The sequence below is a fragment of the Danio aesculapii genome, chromosome 8, assembly GCF_903798145.1.
Source record: "Danio aesculapii chromosome 8, fDanAes4.1, whole genome shotgun sequence".
NCBI classification, from domain to species: Eukaryota; Metazoa; Chordata; class Actinopteri; order Cypriniformes; family Danionidae; genus Danio; species Danio aesculapii.
The window spans coordinates 7646885-7674593 of NC_079442.1; the positions used below are offsets into that span (position 1 = coordinate 7646885).

The following is a 27709-nucleotide window of genomic DNA, read 5'->3' on the forward strand; positions in this document are numbered from 1 at the left end:
ATTACATTACAAACCACAGGAGAGGGCAAATTCTTCAGCAGGATGGCGCTCCTTCTCATACTTCAGCCTCCACATCAAAGTTCCTGAAAACAAAAAGGTGAAGGTGCACCAAGATTGGCCAGCCCAGTCACCAGACATGAACATTATTGAGCATGTCTGGGGTAAGATGGAGGAGGCATTGAAGATGAATCCAAAGAATCTTGATGAACTCTGGGAGTCTTGCAAGAACGCTTTCTTCTCCATTCCAGATGACTTTATTAATAAGTGATTTGAATCATTTCAGAGATGCATGGATGCAGTCCTCCAAGCTCATGGGAGTCATACACTAAGTGACAAGACTTTTGTCTAAGCAAAGTCAGACCTTATTGTCCTAATTAAATAATAAAAAATCAAGACATGATCATATTTTATTTAGGTAAAATAAGCATAATCTAGAGGCCTTTGCCTTTCATATAAGCCACTTCTGATAGCAAATAATCAACTAGAAGTCAAGTTATTATATGTTGTTCCTAAAACTTGGATAGGCGAGTCAGGTAGTGTTAGGTAGTGTACTGCTTTCAGACCTAACGTTTTCATTTTATTTGCTCTGCTCATTAAAAATAAATTCTTTACTCTCAGTTCATCGCATTGACACATCAGCAGTGTAATTGTTCATACATCACTTATATAATTCAAGTAATTAGATTCCGTTTAGTGCGGGAACATGGATATGACATAAAGAAAACAAAAAAGAGCTCCGTCTAAAGACGTTGCCCTGTGCTGTAATTCTGGCCTCTTCCAACCTCTTTAGCCATACACAAAGCCCTCCTGATGAGGAAAAAAATGTCTCAGAAAAAACACTAGATGTCCAATTACTTCACAGTCCAAAACACAATTAAAAGATCTTCAGTTCGTTGCATTCCTTTGTTAATTTCAACTTCCAAGCTGCCGGTTTGTACTGGAAATGATTATTGTCATGGAACAAGATGTTTTAACCCTTGATGAGTTCAAACACACTATAACCTATTCATCATCGCTGATGACTGACATGTGGGAAGAAGTTCAGTCATGCCGAGGGCCATGGTTACCACGGTTACAATGGCTGGGGAGAAGGACCATAGACGAATCCTTCAGAAAAAAAAAAACGGCTTGGGATTTACATGACTCTTTGAGTGACAGAGACTGTAGCCTGTTGTCTCTCCAACAAAAGTTTACTTCATTAGGATTCCAGCAGCAAGGACATTCGCTTTTTTGTCACGGCGGTTTAATTTTACTTCAGTTTTCAAGCGGCTTCATAGTGCCGATTTAGCCATGTCCGTAATGGAGCCATGCTGAAGAAAGTGAAAACCCCCCAATCCACCATGCCAGGGAGGTTATAAATTACGTTGGAGCTATAAAGAAAGTCAAACAATCAAATCCAGCTCTCCATTGACTTTTCTCTTTGAGCATCTTGCAGATCATAATTTCTGCATGCCCTTTGTACCCAACGGCTCTAAGATTCATTCTTCGCTGGATCACATGCTTGTTATTCTTTGTGCAGATTTCAGTTCCCCTCATCTAGCTCTCGCCTATACCCATAAATCCTTGTAGATTTGTTGTGGTCAGACCAAAACCCCCCCTCTTTAGCCCCCAAGAACGTCCCCTGTTCTCTTATTGGCTGTCTTGAGTCTCTAGTGTGTGTGTAAGCTTTATAAATTGAGGTGCCTCGTGGGTTGAACAATAATAAGAGGGTGACTACAGTTTTCGGGTAAGCTTGGCTCGTGTTTATGCTCATTTTTTATCAATAGAGCTTTTCCTTTTAGAGTTATTATCTGTGGATTGTTTGTGTTGTACTTTAAAAATTTTAATATAAAAATCTGGTCATCCTTCCTGTGCAGGTTACTGGTGGTAAAATGTCTCCATTAGGACTCATCTTGGTTTCCTCTGCACTGCTAGCTGGTCTCTGCATTGCAGGTAATGTAATTGCATACATATGTCTGGTGAATGCATGTTATTAAAAATATTAAGCTTTAAATCTGATAATTGTATATATATATATATATATATATATATATATATATATATATATATATATATATATATATATATATATATATATATATATATATATATATATATATATATTTATTTATTTATTTATTTTTCATTTAATTTAGGGTGTGAATTGCATTATGAGACTTCATTTCTGATCTGTTGGCTTTTGATGTTGGAAATTCAACTGTATGGTTCAAAAAGTTAAAAAATAAAAACTTTTATTGACATTTTATTAGTTTTAAACAATATATCTTATAAGAAATAATATAGAGAGAATTAACAGAATAAGTACTGGCATTTTCTTATTAGGTTCTTGTATTACCAGGTTTTTGTACTGTGATTTACAAACACAAACCCAGACAATATATCACCTCAAATGATCAAAAAGTGTCAATAAAAGTAATTTTTTCAACTTGTCAACATCAAAAATTGTTGGAAGTAAGATTAAGGTCCCATAATGCAGTTCAAAAGCATAAATTAATGAGAAGATAAAAACATGAATCACAAAATACAGCCTATTTCTTGCTTATAATTTCTGATAGTCATTTTGTTTTGTCACATCTTGTTTTGGCAAAGCAGTTACCATGAGGTCATATGACCATCTGTAACTTCTATAACTATGACTAAATTCATAATTAGCTAATCTCCATCTCCATACATAATTAACTTTAATTCTCCAAAGCTGTAAAGGGCAGCTGAGAGGTTTATAAGTTGCTTTGACTGTAGAATAGGGGCTGGTTAGCATAGCATTATTAGCCCCTGCTGGTTGGTGTTGTAACTACACCCCTGGCTTTCTATGTGTACGCTATTCAATGTAGCTGTTTATCCTAGCCTGTTTAGCTAACAATCTTTCATTTTATTACTGTTATACAGTTTTTTCATTTCAAATATAAGACATTCAAAACATGAGGGTCTGTTATCATCATTTAGTAAAAGTCACAAGATTCATATTTGCTGCTAGCTTTTGCATATAAGTGGCTAGTACACCCCAAATGTTCTGAAATGTATTTATTTATTTATTTATTTATTGTCATAGAGTGTTAATATGAGCAAAGTTTGGCTTATAGTCATATTGAAGACTTTTCTGACACTTTATATATCTGAAATCATGAATCTCAAAACATTTACACATAAATAAATGACAAAAACAAACATGAATCACAAACTACATAAAACAGATCATTTATAGACATTTTATACAACAGAGTTTTTGTTTTTTCTTATAATTTCCGATATTTTGCAGAAAACTAAAAAATATGTAGTCATTTTGTTTTGTCACATGTTGTTTTGGCTTGCCAAGGGTTTGTGTTTAGCTTAATAAAGTTTTAAAAAGCATAATCTGGACAGTAGTACCCTATTATGATTAGTATTGCTTATCTTTCGAAGCAGTTACTATGAGGTCATATGACCATCTGTAACTTCTATAACTATGACTAAATTCATAATTAGCTAATCTCCATCTCCATACATAATTAACATTACTTTTCCAAAGCTGTAAAGGGCAGCTAAGAGGTTTATAAGTTGTTTTGACTGTAGAATAGGAGCTGGTTAGCATAGCATCATTAGCCCCTGCTGGTTGGTGTTGTAACTACACCCCTGGCTTTCTATGTGTACGTTATTCTATGTAGCTGTGTGTCCTCATGAAGCAATATAGCATGATAGCATGTTTAGCTAGCAATCTTTAATTTTATACTGTTATACAGTTTTTTCCTTTCAAAAATAAGACTTAAAAAGCATAAGGTCTGTTATCATTTAGAAAAATTGACAAGATATTTGCTGCTAGCATTTGCATACTAGTGTCTAGTATGCCCTAAATGTTGTAAAATGTATTTATTTTTTGTCACAGAGTGTTAATATAAGCAAAGTTTGTGGTTAGGCTGGCTTATAGTCGGTTTGAAGACTTTTATGACACTTTATATATCTGAAACCAAGAATATCAAAACTTTTACACATAATAAATGAGAAAAACAAACATGAATCACAAAATACAGAAAACTGATCATTTATAGACATTTTATACAGCAGCGCTTTCGTTTTTTTCTTATAATTTTTAATATTTTACTGCAAACTAAAAAATTACTTTAGCTACATGTAGTCATTTTGTTTTGTCAAATCTTGTTTTGGCTTGCCAAGTGTTTGTGCTTAATAAAGCTTAATAAAGTTTATAAAAGCATAATCTGGAAAAGAGAAATATGTATTATGTTGAGGATTGCTTATAATCAGTTTCATTTAAAGCAGTTACTATGAAGTCATATGACCATCTGTAACTTCAATAACTATGACTAAATTCATAATTAGCTAATCTCCATCTCAGTCAATGACATCATATAATCAGCATTAGTTCTCCAAAGCTGTAAAGAGCAGCTTAGAGGTTTATAAGTTGTTTTGACTGTAGAATAGGGGCTGGTTGTCATAGCATTATTAGCCACTGCTGGTTGGATTTGTAACTCCCCCCTGGCTTCTACAGGTACGCTATTCAATGTAGCTGTGTATCCTAATAAAGCAATATAGCATAGCATATTGTGCTATCAATTCAATGTAGCTGTTTATCCTAATAAAGCAATATAGCATAATAGCATATTATGCTAACAATTCAGTGTAGCCATGTATGCTAATGAAGCAATATAGCATAATAGCAAATATTGCTAACAATTTTACATTTTATACTGTTTGTAGTTTTTTCCTTTCAAATATAGGACCTTCAAAACATGAGCATCTGTTATAGTTATCATCCCTACTGAAAAAACAGCCTAAACCAGCCTGGGCTGGTTGGCTGGTTTTAGCTGGTCAACGAGGCTGGTTTTATAGGGGTTTTGGCCACTTCTAGGCTGGTTTCCAGCCAGGTCTTAGCTGGTCAGGCTGGAAGATGACCATCTTGACCAGCCTAGCCAGGCTGGGAGCCCAGCTATGTCCAGCTTAAACCAGACTGGTCAAGCTGGTTTTAGCTGGCCATTTTCCAGCCTAACCAGCTAAGACCAGGCTGGAAATGGCTGGAAACCAGCCTTTTGTAAAAATCACAAGATTCATATTTGCCGCTAGCATTTGCGTATTTGTGGCCAGGACCCTCCAAATGTTCTGAAATGTATTTATTTATTGTTGTTAATACCAGCAAAGTTTATGGTCATGGTGGCTTAGGGTCAGACCGAAGGCATTTCCTAGCTGAAAAAAACAGCTAAAACCAGCCTAAGTTGGTTGGCTGGTTTAAGTTGGTCTACCAGCCTGGTTTTAGAGAGATTTGGGGGGTAAAGTCTAGATAGGATACAGCTGTGGATACACACATTAATATAGCATAATTTTTGTGACACTGTATGACTATAATTAACCTTTTTACAGTACTGTGATGGTTGGGGTCGGAGTAGACGTTTAAAAAAATACAATTTATTGGGTAATTTAAAAAATAACATAAATAATACTCGCTACAACTACTGTTTTAACATTACTATGACGGTTGGGTTTAGGGTGGGGGTAGACATTAATAAAATACAATTAATGGGAAATTTAATAAACATTTTAAATAATTCTCGTTACCTTCTGGCCGCAACCGTATCTGATCTAGCAACAACCAATGTCGAGGTTTTCAGGCTGGTTTCAGCCATTTTCGCCTGGTCTTAGCTGGTCAAACTGGGAAATAGCCAGCTAAAATCAGCTTGACCACTCTGGTTTAGGCTGCATATAGCTTTAATAGGCAAGAAATGGTTAAAACTGTAACTCTATTACGCAGAATCTAATAGGTAGCAACAGAAATAAACTGGGCCAATAGTTATTTTCAGAAGCTCTTGCTCTTTTGTAATCTTATTTTGTAATTTGGTAGCGAGATTAATGCAGTCCTGCACTCAAGAGATGATGTTAGCAAATGTTTAAACTAATTATTTAAAATGAGCTGAAACAACAAAATCCCAATGTTTTTTTTTTTTTTGTGGACATTGTCATTGTTTTATGTTCAATCCACTTCAATTTGTACAAACTAATAAGTAAACATACAGTAATTCCTTCATGTTGTCCCAACACAAATCAATTAAGTTAACTTAATTTTTTTTGTACAAATTTAAGTGGATTGAACATAAAACAATTAAGTTGTCCCAAAAAACCCTCAAGAATGGTGTTGATTCAGCTCATTTTAAATAAGTAGTTTGAACAAGCAGCAAAAATATATATTTGATCTATTACACAAGGGCACAAATAATGGCCGAATTGTTTGCCTGTGTTATTTACACTATTACTAATTGTGTTAACATTTTTTGTGTCTCTACTGAAAAATGCTTTTGACTACAGTTATGTTTATGTATATGGATCTGGGTTGAGTGTGATCATTTGAATCAGTTCATGAATGTTCATGTGATGTTTACGATCAGGATGTTTAATGGAGTGAGACCGACCAAGCCTTTATAGCTAGACGATCCATGGATGTGCTGTCTGATGTGTAAACAAAGCAGGATGTAGATAGAGCCAATATTAGTCTGACACGGCATGTTTCAGTCTAAAGCATGGCACTGCGCTGGCACCGTCTCATGACATCCCGCCGCTCATGGAGCAGTCTGCATTTAAAGCGGAGAACACTGCCGCTATTCACTGTAATGACTGTGATTAATCAATTAGCCACTGCAAACCAAGCAGCCGCTAATGCGGGGCAGCCCATGACATGACTTCAGTTCTGATGGCATGTACGGTTTTCATGGTCTGAATGGAAGGATGAGGAGTGTCAGTGATATGCGTTGACACTGATGGGGGCCTGCTGGGTGTCACACGGATGAAGGTTTCTCACAGTCTGGCCAAAAACTGGCAGGACTCGAGATTATTCAAACAGTGTAACTTTAGAAAGCTTATCCAGTCACTATATTCAAGAATTGTGTCACTCCTTCAGATCTGAATTAGGTTCTAAGTTCCAAAAGTCTATGTGAAATGGAGGTTTCAGTATGAAAGTAGGCGCCAGGGCTTTCTTTTCGCTCATCATTCCCTTGTTGCAAACTAACGGAAAGAGGGGCGTGGTTAAATATACTATGGCTGAAGCTGTCAAACTGACGTCAACAGAAAAGAATCGCCATGCTAATCGCGGAAACAAATCACCAGACTTTGATTAAAGATTATCAAAACAACTTTTTTTTTTCAATGGAAAAACTTGCGTGGATTAATTGTTCACCTAAGGAACAACAATGTGCAATAACAAAATAAACATTGTCAATTTTGATTTCACCTGGTCTAAGGCTTATATCGAGTTCAGACTGCACAATTTTTAAAGTAGTCGCGTCATAGATGTTTTCACACTGCATGACTATCTGGGGTAGCATTCCGTCGCTGCTGTGTTTAAACTGTAGGATAATTCGATGACAGGGGGTTTCACACTGCATGATTTTACAATAGGAAGAATCGCACACAGCTTGCAGCAGGCACACAACATCATAAGACGTTTATATTAGGTTAGATTCAGGCCATGACGACAGGTCACCAAAATTCAATGTCTAGCCAGAGACTAAGAACAACGTTATTTTGACATCCAATAATGACGACACTATATATACAGTTAAAGTCAGAATTATTAGCCCCCCTGAATTATTAGCCACCCTGTTTATTTTTCCATCCAATTTCTGTTTAACGGAGAGAAGATTTCTTCAGCACATTTCTAAGCATAATAGTTTTAATAACTCATTTCTAATAACTGATTTATTTCATCTTTGTCATGATGACATTAAATAATATTTTACTAGATATTTTTCAAGACACTTCTATACAGCTTAAAGTGACGTTTGAAGGCTTAACTATGTTAATTAGGTTAGACAGGATAGGGTAATTAGACAAGTTATTCTATAATGATGGTTTGTTCTGTAGACTATCGAAAAAAAATTAGATTAAAGGGGCTAATAATATTGACCTTAAAATAGCTTTTAAAAAATTAAAAACTGCTTTTATTGTAACCGAAATAAAACAAATAGGACTTTTGCCAGAAGAAAAAATATTATCAGACTTACTGTAAAAATTTCCTTGCTCTGTTAAACATCATTTAGGAAATATTTAAAAAAGAAAAGAAATCAAAAGGGGGCTAATAATTCTGACTTCAACTGTATCTATCTATCTATCTATCTATCTATCTATCTATCTATCTATCTATCTATCTATCTATCTATCTATATATATATATATATATATATATATATATATATATATATATATATATATATATATAGTGCTCTCTGCATTAATGAGTACACCCCTTTTGAAAAGTAACATTTTAAACAATATCTCAATGAAAACAGACTATTTATTTATTTATTTATTTATTTTTTACTCAAATTAGGGTGATGAAAAAATGAGTATACCACACAACAAAAATTACTGTATGTATGTACAGTATGACCTTCATGATAGCATTAAAAAAAATAAAAAATATATAAAAAAAATAAATAAAAAATATATAAAATTATATAAATATATGAATACAACTTGACATATAATATTGCAACATATAATAAGTGTACTGTCAGTCTGTTATCAACATCTCATTTTGATAGTCATGTTAATTTAATTTAACATGTCAGTATTCATTTGCGTAAACTATTAAATTAAAGTAATTTAAAGTAATTTCACCTAAAAGTGACAGTTCAAAGAAAAGAAATATGGTTAAAATATATTAAGTCTGTAAAATAAACTATTCAAAGTGCTGATGATCACCAGTCTTGTGATTGTAAGTGTTGTATTGTCGTCTTTCAGGTTGTATCTCAGCTTTAATGTGTTTTTTAAATAAACAAATAAAAAACAAAGCAGCTGCTTGCCATCGTGATAGCAATACGATCCAATGGACGGCCGATTGCTTTCACTCCAAAATGGCGGAATCACAGGGCTGTTGCTGAGCGCTGCTGTTGCAATGGAACGTTCTATTGAATGTTGCTTTTGGTCATTATTAGCTCTTTGCTAGATAACAGCGTTGTGTAATATTGCATCTGCTGCAGCCATGGTACGGCAGCAAAGTTCCTTGATTATTACGCCAGAATGAGAGTATAGCCATTTTGGTCTAGAATATAGCAACTTTTCATTTTCTGTTGGTCTTAGCACATGATGTATCTACTACGGAAGAGTCAAGCTTTAAATAAAATGGTCAAAAGTCATTTTTAAGCGTTTTAATCGAGATGCTAATGGTCTAATCTGATTTAATGATTTATGCTAAGCTAAGCTACTGTAAGATGAAAGTGCTCCCGCCAGATCCCGAAATCTGTGAATAGATTTAAAAAAAAACTGTTTAATTCCAGTTGACTTGTAAAATGAGCCTATTTCCAGCAAAGTGGAGTGTTAATAGAGGACACAAAACAACATGTACTATATTTTAAGAATTCTTAAGAAACAGAGACCGATTATAATTTGAAAGTAACAATGATTGGAAGTTATTTTGGTTCCAAAAAAGTTATTTTTGATTTAAATTCAACTCTTTGCTTCATGACTACAGACTAACATTCATGCATCTCAGCATGTCTGCTAGTTTATGTGACTGGTCTGCATTAAAAACAGGATCAAACAATAAAGGGAAGCAACTTCCAAGTGGACTCAGATGCGGCAGCCAGACAAGAGGGGCACTTTCCCATCATTTTGTAAGCGCTTTCTTTAGAGACTTACTGGAACGTTCTCAAACTCTCACCGCATCCGTTCCGCTGCAGGAGGCACTGCTCACTCAAAAAGCGAGCTTTTGTTTATTTCCAATGCTTTTCTTTTAAGTCTCGTTTGGTCAAAGTAAGATTAGTGGCCATGAGGCGGCCATTTCACCATAGCGGTGTAGCACAAGTGGGATATTGTCAACATCTTCTAAATTTGGGAATATTAGTGGTTGTTTGAAGAAGAGTGCAAAGTACGTCCCAGCATGACCGAATGGTTCATTAGCAACCAGGAATGCTGTCCAAGTGTGCTGCCCTTGTCAAAAAAAAAAAGACAAGACGAGTGTTTTTCTGGTACTGCTTCTACTCACTGATTTGTAAATTGGATTACCTTGGAACTGCCAATTAGAGACAAAGGGAATAATCATATTGCGTAATAAAAATCAGGAATAGTTAAGGGTGTGTACTCAGTCATGCATCACCTTTACTACAGCACATACCAATACAATACATAACTTTTTAACATCTGAATATATTTGTGAATCTAGAACTCAATAGATGTTATTTAGCGAAATGCACATGGATACAAATGTGAAATTCATTTTTTAGAAAAGACCAGTGTGTCGGTACCAGTGGTGTAGTGGTTAGTGTGTTGACACATGCACTCCAGTGCTTGCAGTGACCTGTGTTCGATTCCATCTTGTGGTCCTATGCCAGTCCTTCCCCTCTCTCTACTCCCCATGCTTTCCTGTCAATTCTCTCTACTTTCCTATCTAACAAAGGTGAAAATCCCGAAAAAGTAATTATAAAAGAAAAGGCCAGTGTTTAAGCAGGTAGTGCATATGTTGTATTCAGAATGATTATGAAGTTTGGCTCAAATGGTGCAAATGAATAGAAAAACATCTACTGCATGAAGAGTCTTACATTTACATTATATTTAGACCTTTAGCAGATGCTTCTGTCCAAAGCGACTTAGTGAAGAAGGTATTAAGGTTGAGGCAATACACACAAGAAGTGCTGCTTTTATACACAGATATTGATACTGCTAGAAAATAAATAATAGTTTGAAGAGTCTGAGAGTATGTGACTTTTTTTTTCATATATATATATATATATATATATATATATATATATATATATATATATATATATAGTTTACTGTAGTAAAGGCTAAAGGATACTATGGTAATTGCTATTAGTTAATGATGTTTACTAATGATACTACATTATGTAGTTTAATTCATTAATGAAGAGGTGTAAATATATATAAAATATAATGCTCATTCCTAAATATTTGATATGAATGATTTGGATTTAATTTGCTTTGATGTAAAAATGAAAATGGCAAAAAAAAAAGCTTTTATTTATAGCTTGCATTTTTTATTGCAATAAAAAAATTGCTTAAATGTAGCTTTTGTACTTTTGCTAAGCAGCTTTTAGCTTAGCTTGCTACATTTCCCAGAGGGTAGCTTTCAGTGTAGTTAAACTACATTTTAAAGTAGAGTAGCTATTAGCCTTGCTCACCTCATTTTTCAAGTAGCTTGTCCAACACTGTAAATAAGTATGTTCACTTATCATGATTCACAAATATCTGCGAACATATTATGGTTTTTTATGCTTCAGAAAAGTTGAAAACATACATACCACACCTTTAGTATTAAACATAATGATGTCTCACGTCATGCAGCTTGTTGAGGGTTGGTGTGATTGTTTTTGTGTGTGTCATCAAATTAGGGATTTTTATATGGTGATAAAATGGCCAGGAGAATTCAGGTGTTTTAAGCAACCACCATGTGTACCTTAACAAGGCCTTAGTAAGCCTTAGATTCTCACCCTATTGCTAACTGGATGTTGTTTTGTTTTTAGGACCACAGCCATTGAAGGTTACAACCATTAAGGTGGGTTAAAAATAATACAATCTGTACTAAAAATCATATTTAAATAATAAATACAGTTTTAAGTTAATACTTATTCACAATTCCTTACAGGAGGAACCATATGCAATGTCTAAAGGCTCCGAACTGGAGGGCTTCTGCATTGACCTGCTGTCAGCTATCTCTAATAAATTAGGCTTTAAGTACGATGTTCATGTCGTGAAGGACGGCCGATATGGCAAAACAGACGACAGTGGCAACTGGAACGGAATGATTGGAGAAGTTGTCAGAGGAGTGAGTATCGTAATTTGATTGGCAGAATTTAAAAAAGCAGTTGTTTGACATGAATTAGAATATTAAACAGTTGTGTAAATTAATTAGAAGTATGGATTATCTTGTTACCCTGTTTTTTTTTTCCCTCTACATCTGAATCTACCTATAATTCCTCCCATCTTTGCCTTGTTCAGTTTACAACAATGTAGGTTACTAACATTTAGTTTTTGTACATTTGGTAAATGTTATATACACTGTAAAACCCAATAAGTTAAGGTAACTCAAACCCATTGAGGGAACTGATTGCAACAAACTATTTAAGTTCAAAAACAAATCCCAATGAGTACTGTGAACTTACTCCATTTCAGTAAATGGAGCAATTTGAGCACAGTAAAAAAACAATAAATGAAGAGAACTCAAACCAACCGAGTACTGTAAAACCCAATAAGTTAAGTCAACTCAAACCGTTTGAGGAAACCGATTGCAACAAACCATTTGAGTTAAAAAACTAATCTATATGAGTACTGTGAACTTACTCCATTTAAGTTAAAGTAATGAGGTATTTACTGTAATTAACTCATTACCTTCAACACTGTTCAAAACTCTTTTCAAATGAGTAGAATTAACTTTCAGTACATTTTGAGTTAACTACACTCATTTCATTTGATAAAGTTGACTGTTGGGTTGGTTTCTACAGGAAGCAGATATCGCTGTGGCACCGCTTACTCTTACGGCTCAGCGTGAGGCAGTTGTGGACATGTCCAAACCCTTTATGCAGACAGGCCTTAGTTTCATCATGAGGAAAGACTTGGGCTCAGATGACTCGCAGTTCCTGAGCCTTCTTAAACTGTTCTCCACTGAGATGTGGATGGGTGTACTTGTTGCCTACCTGTTGACCTCAGTTTGTATCTTCTTGGTGTCACGGTAAGTGTCAAATACAGTAGTGCCAGTCTGATCTCATGAGGAAACGTAACAATTTTTACGTTTTGTCAGTTTAGTGGCTAATTCGTACATATTCGGTCGTACGGAAATTTAAGATTTTAAAAAGCAGGCATGGCACCAAACCCCACTTCTAAACCCAACCGTCATTGGGGGATGAGCAGATCATACTAAATTGTACAAATGAGATTGTACAAATGCATACGAATTAGCCACTAAATCAAAAGGTTACCAATTGCTGTGAGATTGGTAGTGCAGGGGTGCCCAATCCTGTTTCTGGAGAACTACCTTCCTGCAGAGTTCAACTGCAACCTTGATCAAACACACCTTGATTAGGGTTGGAAGTAAACTGTGCAGAGCTGCGGCCCTCCAGGAATAGGGTTGGGGACCTACAGTTCCTGTAGGGCCACAGCTCTGCACAGTTTACTTCCAACCCTAAATAAACACACTTGATCAAACTAATTGAGTCCTTCAGGCTTATTTAAAAGCTACTGGTAAAGCCGTGGTCTCAATACACTTGTTGCCCCATAGACTTTCATTCATACGCATGCAAATGTGGCAGATTGGAAACTCATGTGAAAAGTTTTGCATGTTGTTGCAAAGTTTAAGTTTGATTAACTCTGACCTGCAAAATCGTATCACATGATTGTAAGAGACCAATAGATCAAAACATGACCTCTTATCAAAAATGTCAAATATGGAGCAATCGCTTGCTTTTATGTTTCTAAACGTCTTGTTTAATCCCGCCCCTTTTCGCAGTGCCGAACGACAAAATTTTGCAAGCACAAACTCTAGTGTGACCGCGGCTTTAGTTGGCGTATTTCTTTTTGATCAGGTAGATCTCCAGAAACAGGATTTTGGACCCTCAGTTCTTGGAGGGCCGCAGCTCTGCACAGTTTAGTTCCAACTCTAATTAAACACACTTGATCAAACTAATCGAGTCCTTCAGGCTTGTGTTACCTACAGGTAAGCCGTGGTCACACTATGCTTTTCGCCCCATAGACTTCAAATTGTATGCAAGCGAATGTGGCAGACTGAAAACGCAAGCTTGTGCGAAATTGAAATTTGAAAGGTCTTTGATACATGATTGCGTGAGACCAATAGAAGATCAAAACATGACCCCTCTGTTCAGAAATTTTAAATATGGAGCAATCGCTTGCTTTTTAATCGACTAGTCATCTTGTTTAATCCCGCCCCTTTTCGCAGTGCCGTATGACAAAATTTTGTAAGCACAATCTCTAGTGTGACAGCTGCTTTAGTTGGTTTAGTTGTGTTTGATCAGGGTTGGAGCTGATGTCTGCAGGAAGGTAGATTTCCAGAAACTGGATTGGGCACTCTTAGTTCCTGTAGGGCCGCAGCTCTAAACTGTTTACTTCCAACCCTAATTAAACATACTTGATCAAACTAATTGAGTCCTTAAGGCTTGTTTGAAACCTAAAGGTCAAGCCGTGGTCACACACTTTTCGCCCCATAGACTTCCATTCATATGCATGCGAATGTGGCAGTTCAGAAACACAATTTCGCATGTCGTTGTGTTGCAAAGTTCAAGCTTGGTGAACTCTGACCAGCAAAATCGCATCACATGCATGCATGAGACCAACAGAAGAGCATAACATGACCTTTCAAAACAGAAATTTTAAATATGGAGCAATCTGTAATTTTTTGTAACGTCTGATCATCTTATTTAATCCCGCCCCTTTTCGCAGTGCCGTATGGCAGAATTTCGCAAGCAGGAATGTAGATCTCCAGGAACAGGATTGGACACCTTCTCTTCCTGGAGGGACACAGCTCAGCACAGTTTACTTCCAACCCTAATTAAACACACTTGATCAAACTAATCGAGTCCTTCGGTTTTGTTTAAAACCTAGAGGTAAGTGTGTTGAAGCAAGGTTGGAACTATACTGTGCAGGGCTGCAGCCCTCCAGGAACTGAGTTTGAAACCCCTGAGCTATGGTTATTATTTAAAACAATTAAATCCCCCCAAAATTGCAAAACCATGACTTCAGTTCTGTTTTTCAGGATCAGCCCCTGTGAGTGGGAGCAACCAGAGAAAGACAACAATTCCTTCACGCTCTCACACAGTTTTTGGTATACTGTTGGAGCACTGACACTTCAAGGTAGCGTAGCTTGGATAAGTGTGGTTATAAAATTATAACATCTCATTTTATATCATTCTTTTTTCGGGGGTTTCACCTTTATTTGAGAGGACAGTAGAGAGTATTGACAGGAAAGCATGGGGAGCAGAGAAAGGGGAAGGATCGGCATAAGACCGCGAGGCGGAATCAAACTCGGGTCGCCATGAGCACCGGAGTGCATGTGTCGACGCACTAACCACTACACCACTAGCACCGACATGACCTCTCATTTTAGGTTGTTTTTTTAGCTTTATTTACTTGGATTTGTTCATCAAGTTATGTGTTTAAAAGCCAGGAAATAGAAATTGCTGTTAAGTGAATTGGAAATCACTTTATTTTGATGGTCAATTCTAACACGTTTTGTTAACACTAAGTTACATTCAACTACATGCCAACTAATTCTAATTCTCAATGTCTCATTCCCTACCAACTCTGAATAGTAAGAAAACAGAGTATTAGGAAGTGGAATCTGCATTTATATAGGGTACGATGGTGTCATGCATCCACTGATTTAGGCAGAGACGGTGGCCAGAGAGTTGTGGTTATAGGGACAAAATATATCTCTTGCCTACATTAAGGAATGAGAGTTACATTAGTAACCAAGACATTCCCTTTCTGTTTTCCATTATGACATTGTGTTTTCATGACATTAGGGGTCCCTTGTCCAGACAAATGCACAGACCAAAACATTACTATCTAAACCCTGACAAGTCTGTCATTTCAACTAAGGTATTTAAGAGTTGTTATTCTGGGGGGAATGCAAGCTGCAGAGATCCCTACCAACCCAGAAAAGTTAGTAAGAAACAAACTCCATTCAGAGACTACAAATGTGTTGCATTACCCAGCTTACAGCTCTGCAATGGTCTGCTAGAGAAACATGGTGCGTCAAAGCTCAAGAGAAGGAAACACTCTTTGTGGATTAGGTAGCACTCCATACCTGAGGAAAGAGCACGATTTTTTGTCTAGTACACCAAAAAGATGACACTAACTGGGCATGGTCATTGGTAAATGCACCCCGTTGATAAGAGTCCAGCTTCATCTCCGGAAAAGAGATGCTTTGCATAGGAGAGATTTTTCCTAGTTGACCCAAAGTCCAATTTGGTTGAGGTGATGGAGCACCCATCTCCCTGTGCTTACACAACTCATATATTTTGACGCATGGACCAAGACACTAGGTCCTTAACATTGGCCTTAAGAGCAGTGTTATTCTTACCTGTGTTAATCAGCTTCTACTGAAGAGAGTTATTCGGTCAATGTGATCTGAAAAGGCTCATCTCTATTGCACTGATCGTTGCTGCTTGTGATGTTAAGGTCATCCTGAACAATTCGATTAAAGACGGGATTGGTTCCAGAGAGCTATTTAGAAGTGCTAAGAATTCCCTGTCATGTCCTTTCTAAAATTTTCAAGCTCCTTGATTAGAGACTCGATTGTAAGCTGTGAAGATGCAGGTTTGTTATCCACCATTTAGCTGCTTTCATGAGCATGTTGAACTTGAGTCTGCTGTTTCTAACCTATTGCCCAAAGGCCAAACTTCCTACTGATATGACCCTCAAAAGCAGACCGTAGAGGTAGAATCAAGCAGAATTGCAGAGGTAGAATCAAGACATGAAGGCATGGTGGATCAGTGGAAAGCACTGTTGCCTCACAGCAAGAAGGTAATTGGTTTGAGTACCGGCTGAACCAGGTGGCAGTTCTGTGTGGAGTTTCCATGTTCTGCCTGTGCTCGTGTGGGTTTTTAATGTGTAGGGTTTCCCCTAGAGTCCAAAGACGTGGTATATAGTAGTCAACATTTGAAGTAGCTCAAAATAGTTTTTCAAAAGTGTCCTAAGTCAAGAATTGGTGTTTTTGATTAGTTTTAGGGAAGCCTTGATAAAAGCCCAGGTAGCAAAGAATTCTGGCCCAGATTTGACATAAATCTGGCACAGCAGGCATTTATCTGGCACTGACATACAGCATGTGGGCAGAGCATGTGGGCAGAGTTGGCACCTTCTTTAAGTACTATACTTTATAACAATACTTGGGCCAGATGTAAATTATAGTATTTGGCTCAGATGTTAATAATTGATATGTGGGCCATGTAAGATTGGCCTATCTTAACCCACATTTAAAATGCATTTTTATTATTTTCAAATAAAGAAAAAAATTCTACCAATCAGGTCACTTCAAGAAAAAGCACGCCCATTGCACACCTAAAACGCAATGATTCATAGGTTTATCAATTTCATTGCAGTTGTGACACACCAACATATCTGGCCCAGTTCAGGCTCAGTTATGGGTTGTTAACTTGGCTGAGACTTGGTCCAAATATGGTCCATGTTTGCCCTTGTCTGGAAACCAGACTTGGTCCAGTCATGTACTGTAATTCACTGCGGCATGTGGGCCAAGCAAAAGCTGATTGTATGGGCCAGATCTGGGCCAGAGAAATTTTGCTATGTGAGAGGTTTTGAATCAAATCAAATGTTGACTACTGTAGGTGAACAGGATAAAGTAAATAGGCTGTGTGGTATGAGTGTGTGTGTGTGAATGAGGTCCTGTCCACACAAACACAGGTATTTTCAAAACTGCATTTTTTTCTATGTGGTTTTGCTGTTTGTTCACACAAAAACACAGTGTCAGGTGGCTGAAACTTTCTAAAAACTCCAGCCAGGGTGAAGATTTTCCAAAACTCCGGGTACAGTGTGGTCATGTGGGCACTACAACTGGAGTTTTTGCATCATGACATCAGCATGCTCGCTGTTTTCTCCTTTCTGATTGGCCACCAACACATCACATAATTCATCTCGTTTACCTGTGGGATGGTAATCCACCTCTGTTCTCACATTTGCATTGATTTGTATGCAATTTACTCGTGCAAATACTTATTTCCTTATTCCAGCATAAAAGTGTTATTATCGCCAACTGGTGGTTTGGTGTGTCTCTAACATGCATCACAGTGCGTTTTTGCATGTAGACGAAGTTTTTTTTAAATGAAAGTGGGGAAAACCCTGTTTATAAAAATACCAGTGCACGTGTGGACATGACCCTAGAGTGTGTATGGGTGTTTCCCAGCACTGGGCGTTCAAAATGTAATGTACTCTTAGTGCTGGGTTGCTTCAGGAAGGGCATCCACCGCATAAAAACATATGCCAGAGTAATTAGGAGTTCATTCCACTGTGGAAACCACTGATAAATCAGAGACTAAGAGAAAGTAAGTGAGAGTGAGAATTAAGACATGAAAGTATGCGTCCTTTACAACAATTGACCCTTCGCTAAGCCCCACTGTCCTTAGTTACTGTTGCTATGCCTGTCAAGCTTTCGTGACTGGCACGTTTATTAAAACATGTATGCGCCGGTGTCAGACATTGCGGGGGATATAATTAGTCATATTTGGCGAACAGGTGAGATATCCGAGAAAGCCAGACAAAAAAGGACTGCAGTATTCACGACATAATAGGCAACCGATTAGAAAATAACAAAATTGAAGCTAGGTTAGCCTAGCCGCCTCATACGCCAACCATTCAACAGCTCAGTTCATGCACAGCAGGAGAGGTGAAATTTTAAAATAATCTAATAATAACAAATTAAAACGTGATTTCTCTTTTTCAGGAAAAAAGCCTGATAGACTATTGTTGTGTAGTGAAATATAGCGTTACTAACCGACGAGGAAACACACATGGACAGTGATTCTACATCCTTCATTCATAGAAAGAACAGCCAGAGAGGCGAAATTGATAGATTTGTGCTGAATATTAGCAACATTGAGCCATAACAATGTACAGTACCTATAACTGTCGGTATGTTTGAGTGCTCTTTATACCGTTTATCCAATTTGCAGTTAAGTGGAAGAAATGAATAAATTGAAATGCAAATCAAAGTATAAATAGCAGAAGTGAACAAATATATTTTCCCTACCAGCAAATATTAATCAGACACCAAATATAAAAGCAGACACTAACTTGATATAATAGCGTCACCTAAAACTCCAAAAGACAGGCGAAAACATCAGTGAATTGTAGCTCTGACATGGACATAAGGGGTTTAAATTACTGAAAAACAGCTGCGGGTGAAGTATATTGATCGCAAGTGCTCAGATTGTGATCATATCTCGGTTTTGTTCTGTTGATATGTATTTTGAAATATTCATAGCTTGAAACAGATGGAAATATGACTGCTATTAGTATGACTACTATTGCGAAGGCTTAAACGGAGCAGTGCTCATAATATCGAGCGAAAAAAATAAAAATAAAAAGACAGCTGAAAAACATAACCTGCTTTGTATTTTTGTAAGAAACACAGTTTAGATCTTTTTAGGGTAAGAGGTGTGTGAGTTATTGTCGTCTATCACTAAATGTGTCAGGAATATCGAAAACAAAACTAACATAACTCCTTTAGCGCCCCTCACAGAGTTTGATCCACGCTGGAATTTCTCCCCTTCGGTTTTAGGTTTTGAAAAGGGAAAAAATTCCATCACCCTGTCCAAACTTTAAGGATACCGGGTATCAGATTTGCATAATCCATATGCACAGCGCTTTGGCTTGTTTCCCTCACTCGAAAGCTTGACAGAGCCCCTGCGCGTAGCTACGGTTGCTAAGCCACGATTGGTAGGTGGCGGTTTTTGGGTGTGGCTTAGCGAAGGGTCAATTGCTGCCACCTAGTTTTCAAAAAAGACACACTGGAGAATGAGTTCTCTAGTGGAAGCAGAGACTGGATACTATGAAGTAAGGACTGTAAGGGATCAGTTTGATTGCATCCTACACCAGAAGGACTGCAAACCCCAATAATACCATCACATAGCACCATAATGGGCAACAGAAAGGGAACAATGTACTGCATACATCCCTGTCAATAACAAAAAAATATTCTTCCCAGTTAGTCTTGATCTTCCATTCCCACAAAACAACATTTTGATCCATTAGTTGATATGATAGACTTGTAGAGGAATGGGTAGTAATGTCAGTTAAAATCTCATTCAAAGTTTGTTGTAAATTTTGCCATAGGTGCTGGACCCCACCCCAAAGCTCTTTCAGGACGTGTCATCACCTCTATCTGGTGGATTTTTTCACTGGTGCTGCTTGCGTGTTACTTTGCCAACCTCAGTTTATGGCTGCATTCAGACAACCAGCAGCTGTCAATAAAGACCTTTGAAGACCTTGCTAATCAAAATGTGATCGAGTACGGTACCATTAAAGACTCTTCATCTTTCAGCTTCTTCAAGGTAAGACACAGTATTTCATGGTTCATAAACATTTTTACTACAAAAATTCTATGACTTTTCTAGGAATCAATATTCATGACCTACTGTTTCATGTAATGTCTATGTAACACATGGTAAACCATAAGAAAAACAATGGTGACATTTTATTTTGATGGTCCATTTGTTGAATTTAATTTACATTGCAACTAATTCTCATTAGATTATAAGTAGACCATTAGGTTGGGATTAGGGTTGGGGTTAGTGTAAGTTGACATGTACTTGCAAAGTTTCTTATAGTAAGTTAAATGTCTGTTGAATGTCTGTATCAACAGATATTAAGCAGACAGTGATACTCAAATGGACCATCAAAATAAAGTGTTACCAAAACAATGAACGTTTAAATTTATTACAGCATATCATAAAACACGCAACAATCTCTTTAGTTTTAATTTATTTTTATATTTATGTAAAATAGATGATGCTTACACAGCACTAATGATGTGAGCAGGGCCGGCGCGTCCATAGAGGCGACCTAGGCGGCCACCTAGGGCGGCAGAATAGAGAGGGCGGCATCCGCGACACCTCCCTCACCGCCTGCGTCCTCAGTTATATCCGCGATGGATAATAATTCAGGGGGGCTAATAATTCTGACTTCAACTGTAGATGCATTTGTATTGCCATACTGGGACCTTGATTTTTTTTCTCCAACAACTTATGCACTGTAAAAATTACAGCAAATGTTTTTAGGCCATTGTGACTTACTAAACTAATTTAATCATGTTCTAACATTATTTTATAAGTTACGCAAGTCAGTTTAACATGATATTCACTAATTTTATTAACATAAAAGTTCACTCATGAGGTTAATTTGATTCAGCTCAAAATTTAAGGCAACCAGGATTTTTTACAGTGTGATGTTAAAAAGTTTGCAAAAGTGTTTTTACTGACATTTTTAATAATTTGAAATCATATTTTGGATGGATTGGTGTTATAAATGGTACAAAAACCTAGTAATAAAGTGTTATTTTATTGATTATATCATATATAAATTATTTCTGATACAGTATATTGTTTCAAACTACTAAAAATGTCAATAATAATGACGAACTGCAAAGTTTAATTTTCAACACCAGATGTTAACAGAGCAGAGATCAATGTTCAATAATGCAATTCATCAACGTAAATAAACTGTGAATCACGACATAAAGAACCTGTTAATTAACAGATAATTTTTACTAACTAGCAATGATACATTTTGTACAAACTGATAAGCTTCTGTAATCCAAGCATGAATTTTTATTTATTCAATGTTCATCCATACAACTTTACCCATTATTTAAATGTCAATCATCCAACCATGTGTTTCAATTATCTCCCTTTTATCAGAACTCCAACAACCCCACATACCACAGAATCTACGAGCACATCAAGGAAGCCCAGAGCTATTCGCTCAATGCGGCAGAAGGTTTCCGCAGGGCTCAGAAAGGCAACTATGCTTTCATTGGCGAATCTGTGTCCCTGGACCTGGCAGTGGCGAGATACTGTAACCTCACACGTGCCCCCGAAATCATTGGCATGAGAGGGTACAGCATTGCTGCTCCATTGGGTATACTCTTTATTCCTTAACAATTATATTTTACATTCATGAAACATCAATCTCATTGGGCCTCATTCATTAAATGTCATATAACACAAACTTTTTTTTTGAAAAACACCTATTAGCATTTTGTTTCTGCCAGTAAGAGTGGTTGAGCTCAAGCGCATCAAATGAAAAGCAAATGAGCAATATCTTCAAGGGGGCGGGGCATGTCAGATTCTAGAGAACATTTGATTGGTCAGAAGATTTAATGAGAAACAAAAGTATTCAAATGAGATTTCTATAAAGGGTAAACTTAATTATTTGACAAACGTGTCCATTTTAGCTAATGGCAGCGCAGTGTTTTTTCAAGCTGAAATGCTTGATTTGGAATCCATGGTAGTAACGTAATACATCAATTTGGAGCAAATTACTGTACAAAATTAGGTAACTAGTAATATTAACTCTCCTTTGTTGTCGTCATTGTACGAGTACCGTATAATTGAACGGCAGGGTAAAAAGAGACGGTGATGTTATATGTTTTACCCAATGTTAAACAGTTACATAAAAAACAGCTAACATGTTAAATATTATTATGCCAATTCATCAAAATTGAGTAGTCCATTAGTCCAGTGTTTCCCAACCCTGTTCCTGAAGGCACACCAACAGTACACATTTTCAAGCTCTCCCTAATCCAACACACCTGAATCAACTCACCAGAAGATTAGAAGAGGCTCCAAAACCTAAAGTGAATGGGTGAGATAAGGGAGACATCCAAAATATGTTCTGTTGGTGTGCCTTCAGGAACAGGGTTGGGAAACACTGCGTTAGTCAATAAGAACAAGTTTTACATCACATTTATGCATGGTAGGATCAGATCTAGATCACTTTTATTCAAACACTTTTGTAAATCCAACAATTTACATCAGAACTGCTTCACAATAAATTACTGAACAATTTGTTCTGCTTGTATTTCATGAATGAGGCCAATTGTTTAAACACAAGACCATGATTTAATCTCCCATAAATCCCTTAAGCTATGTAGTATGTAAACAAGCCAGTACATGAATATTTTACTATCTTCGTAGTTATTGAATGGGTGATGTTGTCAGTCTCACCGAATATGTGTGTGTGCCCTCAGGGTCTCCTTTGATGAAGAATCTAAGTGTTGCCATTCTCCGTCTGAGTGAGTCTGGCGAGCTGGATTACTTTCGCAGTAAGTGGTGGGCTAGCAGTTGTGTGGCTAAAGACGGCAAAGGTGCTCCACTAAAGCCCACAAGTCTCAAGGGAGTCTTCTTATTACTGGCATTCGGTCTGGGACTGGGGCTTTTCCTGGCTTTGATGGAACTAGCTGCCAAATCACGCAAAGTCGCTAACAGTGAGCAGGTGAGTCCAATCTTTTGGGGGTTTGTCATCTAGATGGATGACTGTCCATTTGTCTTTGAGACAAAATGATGCTGCATAGATAAAAAAAATTTAATCAAATATATTCCAATCTTTATCGACATTATCAAATGCATTCAACTTTTCCTTATACCAGGGCTTTGTTCAGTTCTACACTTTTTTTAAAAAATAGGCTCTTTTGAGCAATATGCTAATGGTCTAATCCGATTCAATGATTTATTCTAAGCTAAGGTAAAATTGCACCTGCCTGACCTGGAGATCGACTGAATGGATTCAAAAATGGTAAAACTCAACTGTTTAACCCCAGGTGACTTGTAAAATAAGCCTATTTAGGAGTGTTCCTTTAAATCGTGTTACATGCTTTGCACTGATCTGTATCCGTTAATACTAATATTAGTCATAAAAATAATAGACGACATGAATATACATTTTGAACACCCCTATAATGGTCTGTACCATTGTCAAAGCAGGTCAAAAGAAACTTTTCATGAAAAACTGGTGTTTGTATCTACATTTATCCTAAAAATAAAGTAGAATTATTGTGTATACAATACATAACGTGACTTTCAAATATGCTTATCATTCAGGAATGTAAATATGGGTCATTTTTGACACTTGTGCCTCTTAAAATAGCCTTTAAAGAGCCCCTATTTTGCATTATAAAAGGTCATATTTTGGTTTTGGGGGTCTCCAACAAAAGGCTGATATGCATGCAAGGTCAAAAAACACTTTCATTGTCATATAATATGCATTTAGTTTTACCTAATTATCCGAACGACTCCCATATGATTTGTTCAGCGATTCATTTATTCTCAAACCCCTCCTTAGCGCAATGCTAATATGTGCTGATTGGCCCGATTACGCGGTCTGTTGCGATAGGTCGATTGCGTTCAGCGTGAGATGTAGAGAAATTCCCACCATGGCTATGAAGTAGCACACAAAGTATGTGAGAGCCCAATGCAGTAATGCAATAAAGCAATGCAGTTAAACACCAGCATATTATTCTACTCTTAACGCTAACCCCAAGTAATAACAACGACACACATTCAGTATGCCACACATACAGTGCCAAAGGTTGAACTGAAACAACAGGGGATCACAAGTTCAGAAATGCATTTAAATCACTAAAGGAAAAAGCACTCAATGTGGTTTTGGACGCAATATGTGAACAACCTCATGAACGTTTATTCTGAGAGGTACAGTACGAACACTGATCTATAATAGATAAGTGAATACAAGTAGGGTTGTGCAGATCGATGCTAGAGCATCGATATATATCGATACTCGGAAGCTTTTCAGTTGATCTAGATTTTTTTTAATTATCGATATTTTAACTATATTTTTATAATTTGTGCATATCTAAATGTTTTAGCGCTGTGTACAGGATTGTCAGTGATGCTTTGTATATAAGACGTTACACCAATCAATCTGCGGCGAAACGTGACGTGCGCGATCATGTGCCTTTCAGATAACTTATGTACTCAGCACACGCAAGTCGCACACTTCAGCATTACGGAATGACACAATGGCAGAGACGTAACGCAGCGTGTTGTGGTGCTCATCAACTGAAAATGCGTTGCACAAGCAATATTTGTGATAAGTCGTATACCCTTTATAAACCCTTACAGGCGACACACCCTGAAACTTATAAAGAAGCGGAACAAAAACAAGCTGCCCAGTGTTCCTCTGCTCAGTCCCCCTCCGTCAGACAACATAGTAAACAGAAAATAGTAGTATTGTATTATAATGTTTTGTATAATAATATTTCCCAGAGATGGGTTGCAGCTGGAAGGGCATCCACTGCATAAAAACGTGTTGGATAAGTTGGCGGTTCATTCCGCTGTGGCTACCCTGGTTTAATAAAGGGACTAAGCCGAAAAGAAAATGAATGAATGAATGTATAATAATAGTAATCAAATAAAAATAAATAAAATAATGAATCAGAATAATCAGCTCTCTTTCTCTCTCGTTATCATTAGGTGAGTAAGAATAAATATAAGTGTGTGAATTGTGTGTGTGTATCTGTGCAGTGTGTATATGTATGTGTATGATATATATATATATATATATATATATATATATATATATATATATATATATATATATATATATATATATATATAGCATTTTAAATAATAAGTGGTATCGATATCGGTATCGTAAACATTTTACAAAAAATATCAGTAACGTATCGCATTAAAGAATTGTAGTATCGACCATCCCTAATTACAAGGCACACGGGGCGATTACAACTAATAACAATTTTAATGACACTTACATGTTATGATCCGGAGGAAGAAGAAACTGATCCATATGAACTGTAACAGTACTGACAAAATCTTTGTCAAAGTCTGACAAAGTTCCATACATAATAGTCTCTGCTCCTCCTTCCTTTAATAGCAAAAGGCCGGCGAGTCCCATGTTGCAGTGTAGGTTTTTGTATAAATCATCAGAAAAATGACAGGAATAAACACCGCACTAGGTTGGCTATACTGTGGTGTTGCTGTGAAAATGAACTTTAACCCTTTATTCCCCTCAGCCGAATGTCCATCTGTCAATGATCGTCATCTTCGAGTCATGATCTGTCCGATGATCCTCAGTGGGTTCGCACTCTGCTTGAAATTGTTAATTAAAAAGTTAATTAAATGTTAATTAACATGTACCTTATTTCACCATTTATCTGTTTTTCCATTTATTTAAACTCAAGCCGGTTTAAGTCAAGTGAAGTGTGAGTAAATAGTGAGTACAATTTTATTTTTGGGGTTAATTATCACTTTGAACCCTATCATCCACCCAGTGCAATAAGGCGCAAGACGTGTTTGCCGCGATGTGTTGCTATTTTCAGACCAGCGCAACCCTAATTTTCCCGCTTTGCGCCACGTTGTTTAAATAGCAAATCCATTTGCGCCACTTTGGGAACTCATGGGTGTGCTGGTCTAGAAAGGAGGTGTGTTAAGGCACATTGTTGGCACGTTGCTATTTTGAGGAACTAAAATACCTGAAAGCGGGTCTGAAGTACAACACAGAGCACCTATGTGGTCCAATTGCTTACACATTGCTTCATACACACAGGATGTTGAGCAATACACAAACATCTTTACAAATGAAAAAGAATTAAAGGAATAAAATATTACAAAAATTATTATTTTCCACATAAATATAAAATAACTACATCCGTGCCTTTTTCACCTTTTTTAAGTTTATTCACAACAACTTGGCTTTTGTATAATGTTATTATTATTAGTAGTATTATTTATTAAATGCATATTTATATTTGTTTTAATAAAAACAAGCTTAGATTTGTCCACCTGTCAGGTTTTGGACCGTATGAGGCATATGGCCTCCCAATAAACACTTCAATATTATTGCTCATTTATTTGTCTGCTGGAAATTAGAACTGAATTTAGAAATAGATTTGAAACAAATCTATGTGCTTAACAAATTAAATGAAATATGTAGGCTATTGGATGTCTTCAGTGGAGTGTGTACAACACAGTTTCCTTATGCAGGAAAGAGAAAGTAAAGAGGACAAATGGAGGAGGCTCGTTCTTTATCCTCGTGCTGCTGACGGTCTGTTTAACTGTTTTCTTGCTAGTGAAGCATTTCCACTTACAAATTTGTACCATAATTTACAACCCCAACCCAACAAATATATCTCTTCAAACTATTAAACAATATTTGGAGGAACGATCAAGGTCTCATAAGGCAATGCAAGTTCTAGTTCAGCAAATACATGTTTACTAAAAAAAGGATCAGTAAAGTGACCACTTGATGCACTACTTCTCACAGGTTTTGACGCTGTAAATGTTCTGCTTTCTTACAGAAATCCTGCTGTTCGGTGATGTCTGCAGAGCTCAGTCAGCGCTTCAGAGGTGGCGAAGTGGCAACGTCAGATTCCACTGAGAAAAACAAAGCCTAATCCTCAATAAAGCACTGACACATATGCATTTTATCGCTTAAAGTTCATCATGTCCAAATCACTTTTATATGCTACTAACTATACTGAGTGGGTGAGGGTCGTGAAACCATTGCATTTGTTGTGTACACTTCGAAATTTAAGTATCGCTTAAAGAGGATTTAGTCAGGTTTTCTCACCAGATCTCCTGTGTATCAGTTTTGTCTTTACAGTGAAACGTTTTATTTGCAGAATAGCCAAATTTATTTTTTTATTTTATTTATTTTGGTATTAAACACGACAGATTTTTGGTTCGGTAGTTCATTCCGCTGTGGCAACCCTTGATAAATAAAGGACTAAGCCTAAGGAATATGAACGAATGGATAAATATTTTTGGTTTCATGACACTCACCTTGATAATAGTATAACAGTTTATCTACAGAATGAATTTGGTTCTTTTAATGTGTCTTATTGTATTAAACAAGTCTAAGTTAGTTTTATTTTGGTTTACATAAAGAGATGGAGGACGCATCAGTTTAATAATATCATGTTACACTCTTTCATTGCAATATTACCTTACACTGCTGTTAACATTTTGATAATTCCCAAGTTTCTGTCCATGTCCTAATCTTATATGCAATCTTTTTTAATGCGTGTATATGCATGTAAGAGAAAATTGCATACAGATAAGTTCAAATGTTTTCTTTTACTCCTATAATACAAAACGATGCATGCAAAATGTTTTCCATGAATACTGTGAAGAATCATTCCTATATTTTATATGTCATTGTTCTATTTTAGAGAATTTTCTTAACGAAATAAAAAGATGAACTATGCTGTTTGCATATGTAA

The 27709-nt window shown here is 36.6% G+C and overlaps 1 protein-coding gene across 1 annotated transcript; it reads left to right on the plus strand.

Moving 5' to 3' along the window:
* Positions 1-1691: 1691 nt before the first annotated feature.
* si:ch211-251b21.1 (uncharacterized protein LOC571720 homolog) lies at positions 1692-27709 on the plus strand. The gene is made up of 10 exons (XM_056463104.1): positions 1692-1726; positions 1857-1932; positions 11454-11485; positions 11576-11755; positions 12432-12658; positions 14693-14790; positions 19786-20003; positions 21369-21588; positions 22700-22944; positions 26786-27709. The coding sequence occupies exons 2-10, from the start codon at positions 1872-1874 to the stop codon at positions 26879-26881; spliced, it is 1377 nt and encodes a 458-aa protein (XP_056319079.1). The 5' UTR covers positions 1692-1726; positions 1857-1871; the 3' UTR covers positions 26882-27709.

What these genes read in the sequence shown, in the direction of transcription:
- si:ch211-251b21.1 (XM_056463104.1), top strand. Translation starts at nt 1,872, where the DNA reads ATGTCTCCATTAGGACTCATCTTGGTTTCCTCTGCACTGCTAGCTGGT. An exon ending in TGAAGGTTACAACCATTAAG is followed by an intron (nt 11,486 to 11,575) that starts GTGGGTTAAAAA and finishes AATTCCTTACAG; the next exon opens with GAGGAACCATATGCAATGTC. An exon ending in CATCTTTCAGCTTCTTCAAG is followed by an intron (nt 20,004 to 21,368) that starts GTAAGACACAGT and finishes CCCTTTTATCAG; the next exon opens with AACTCCAACAACCCCACATA.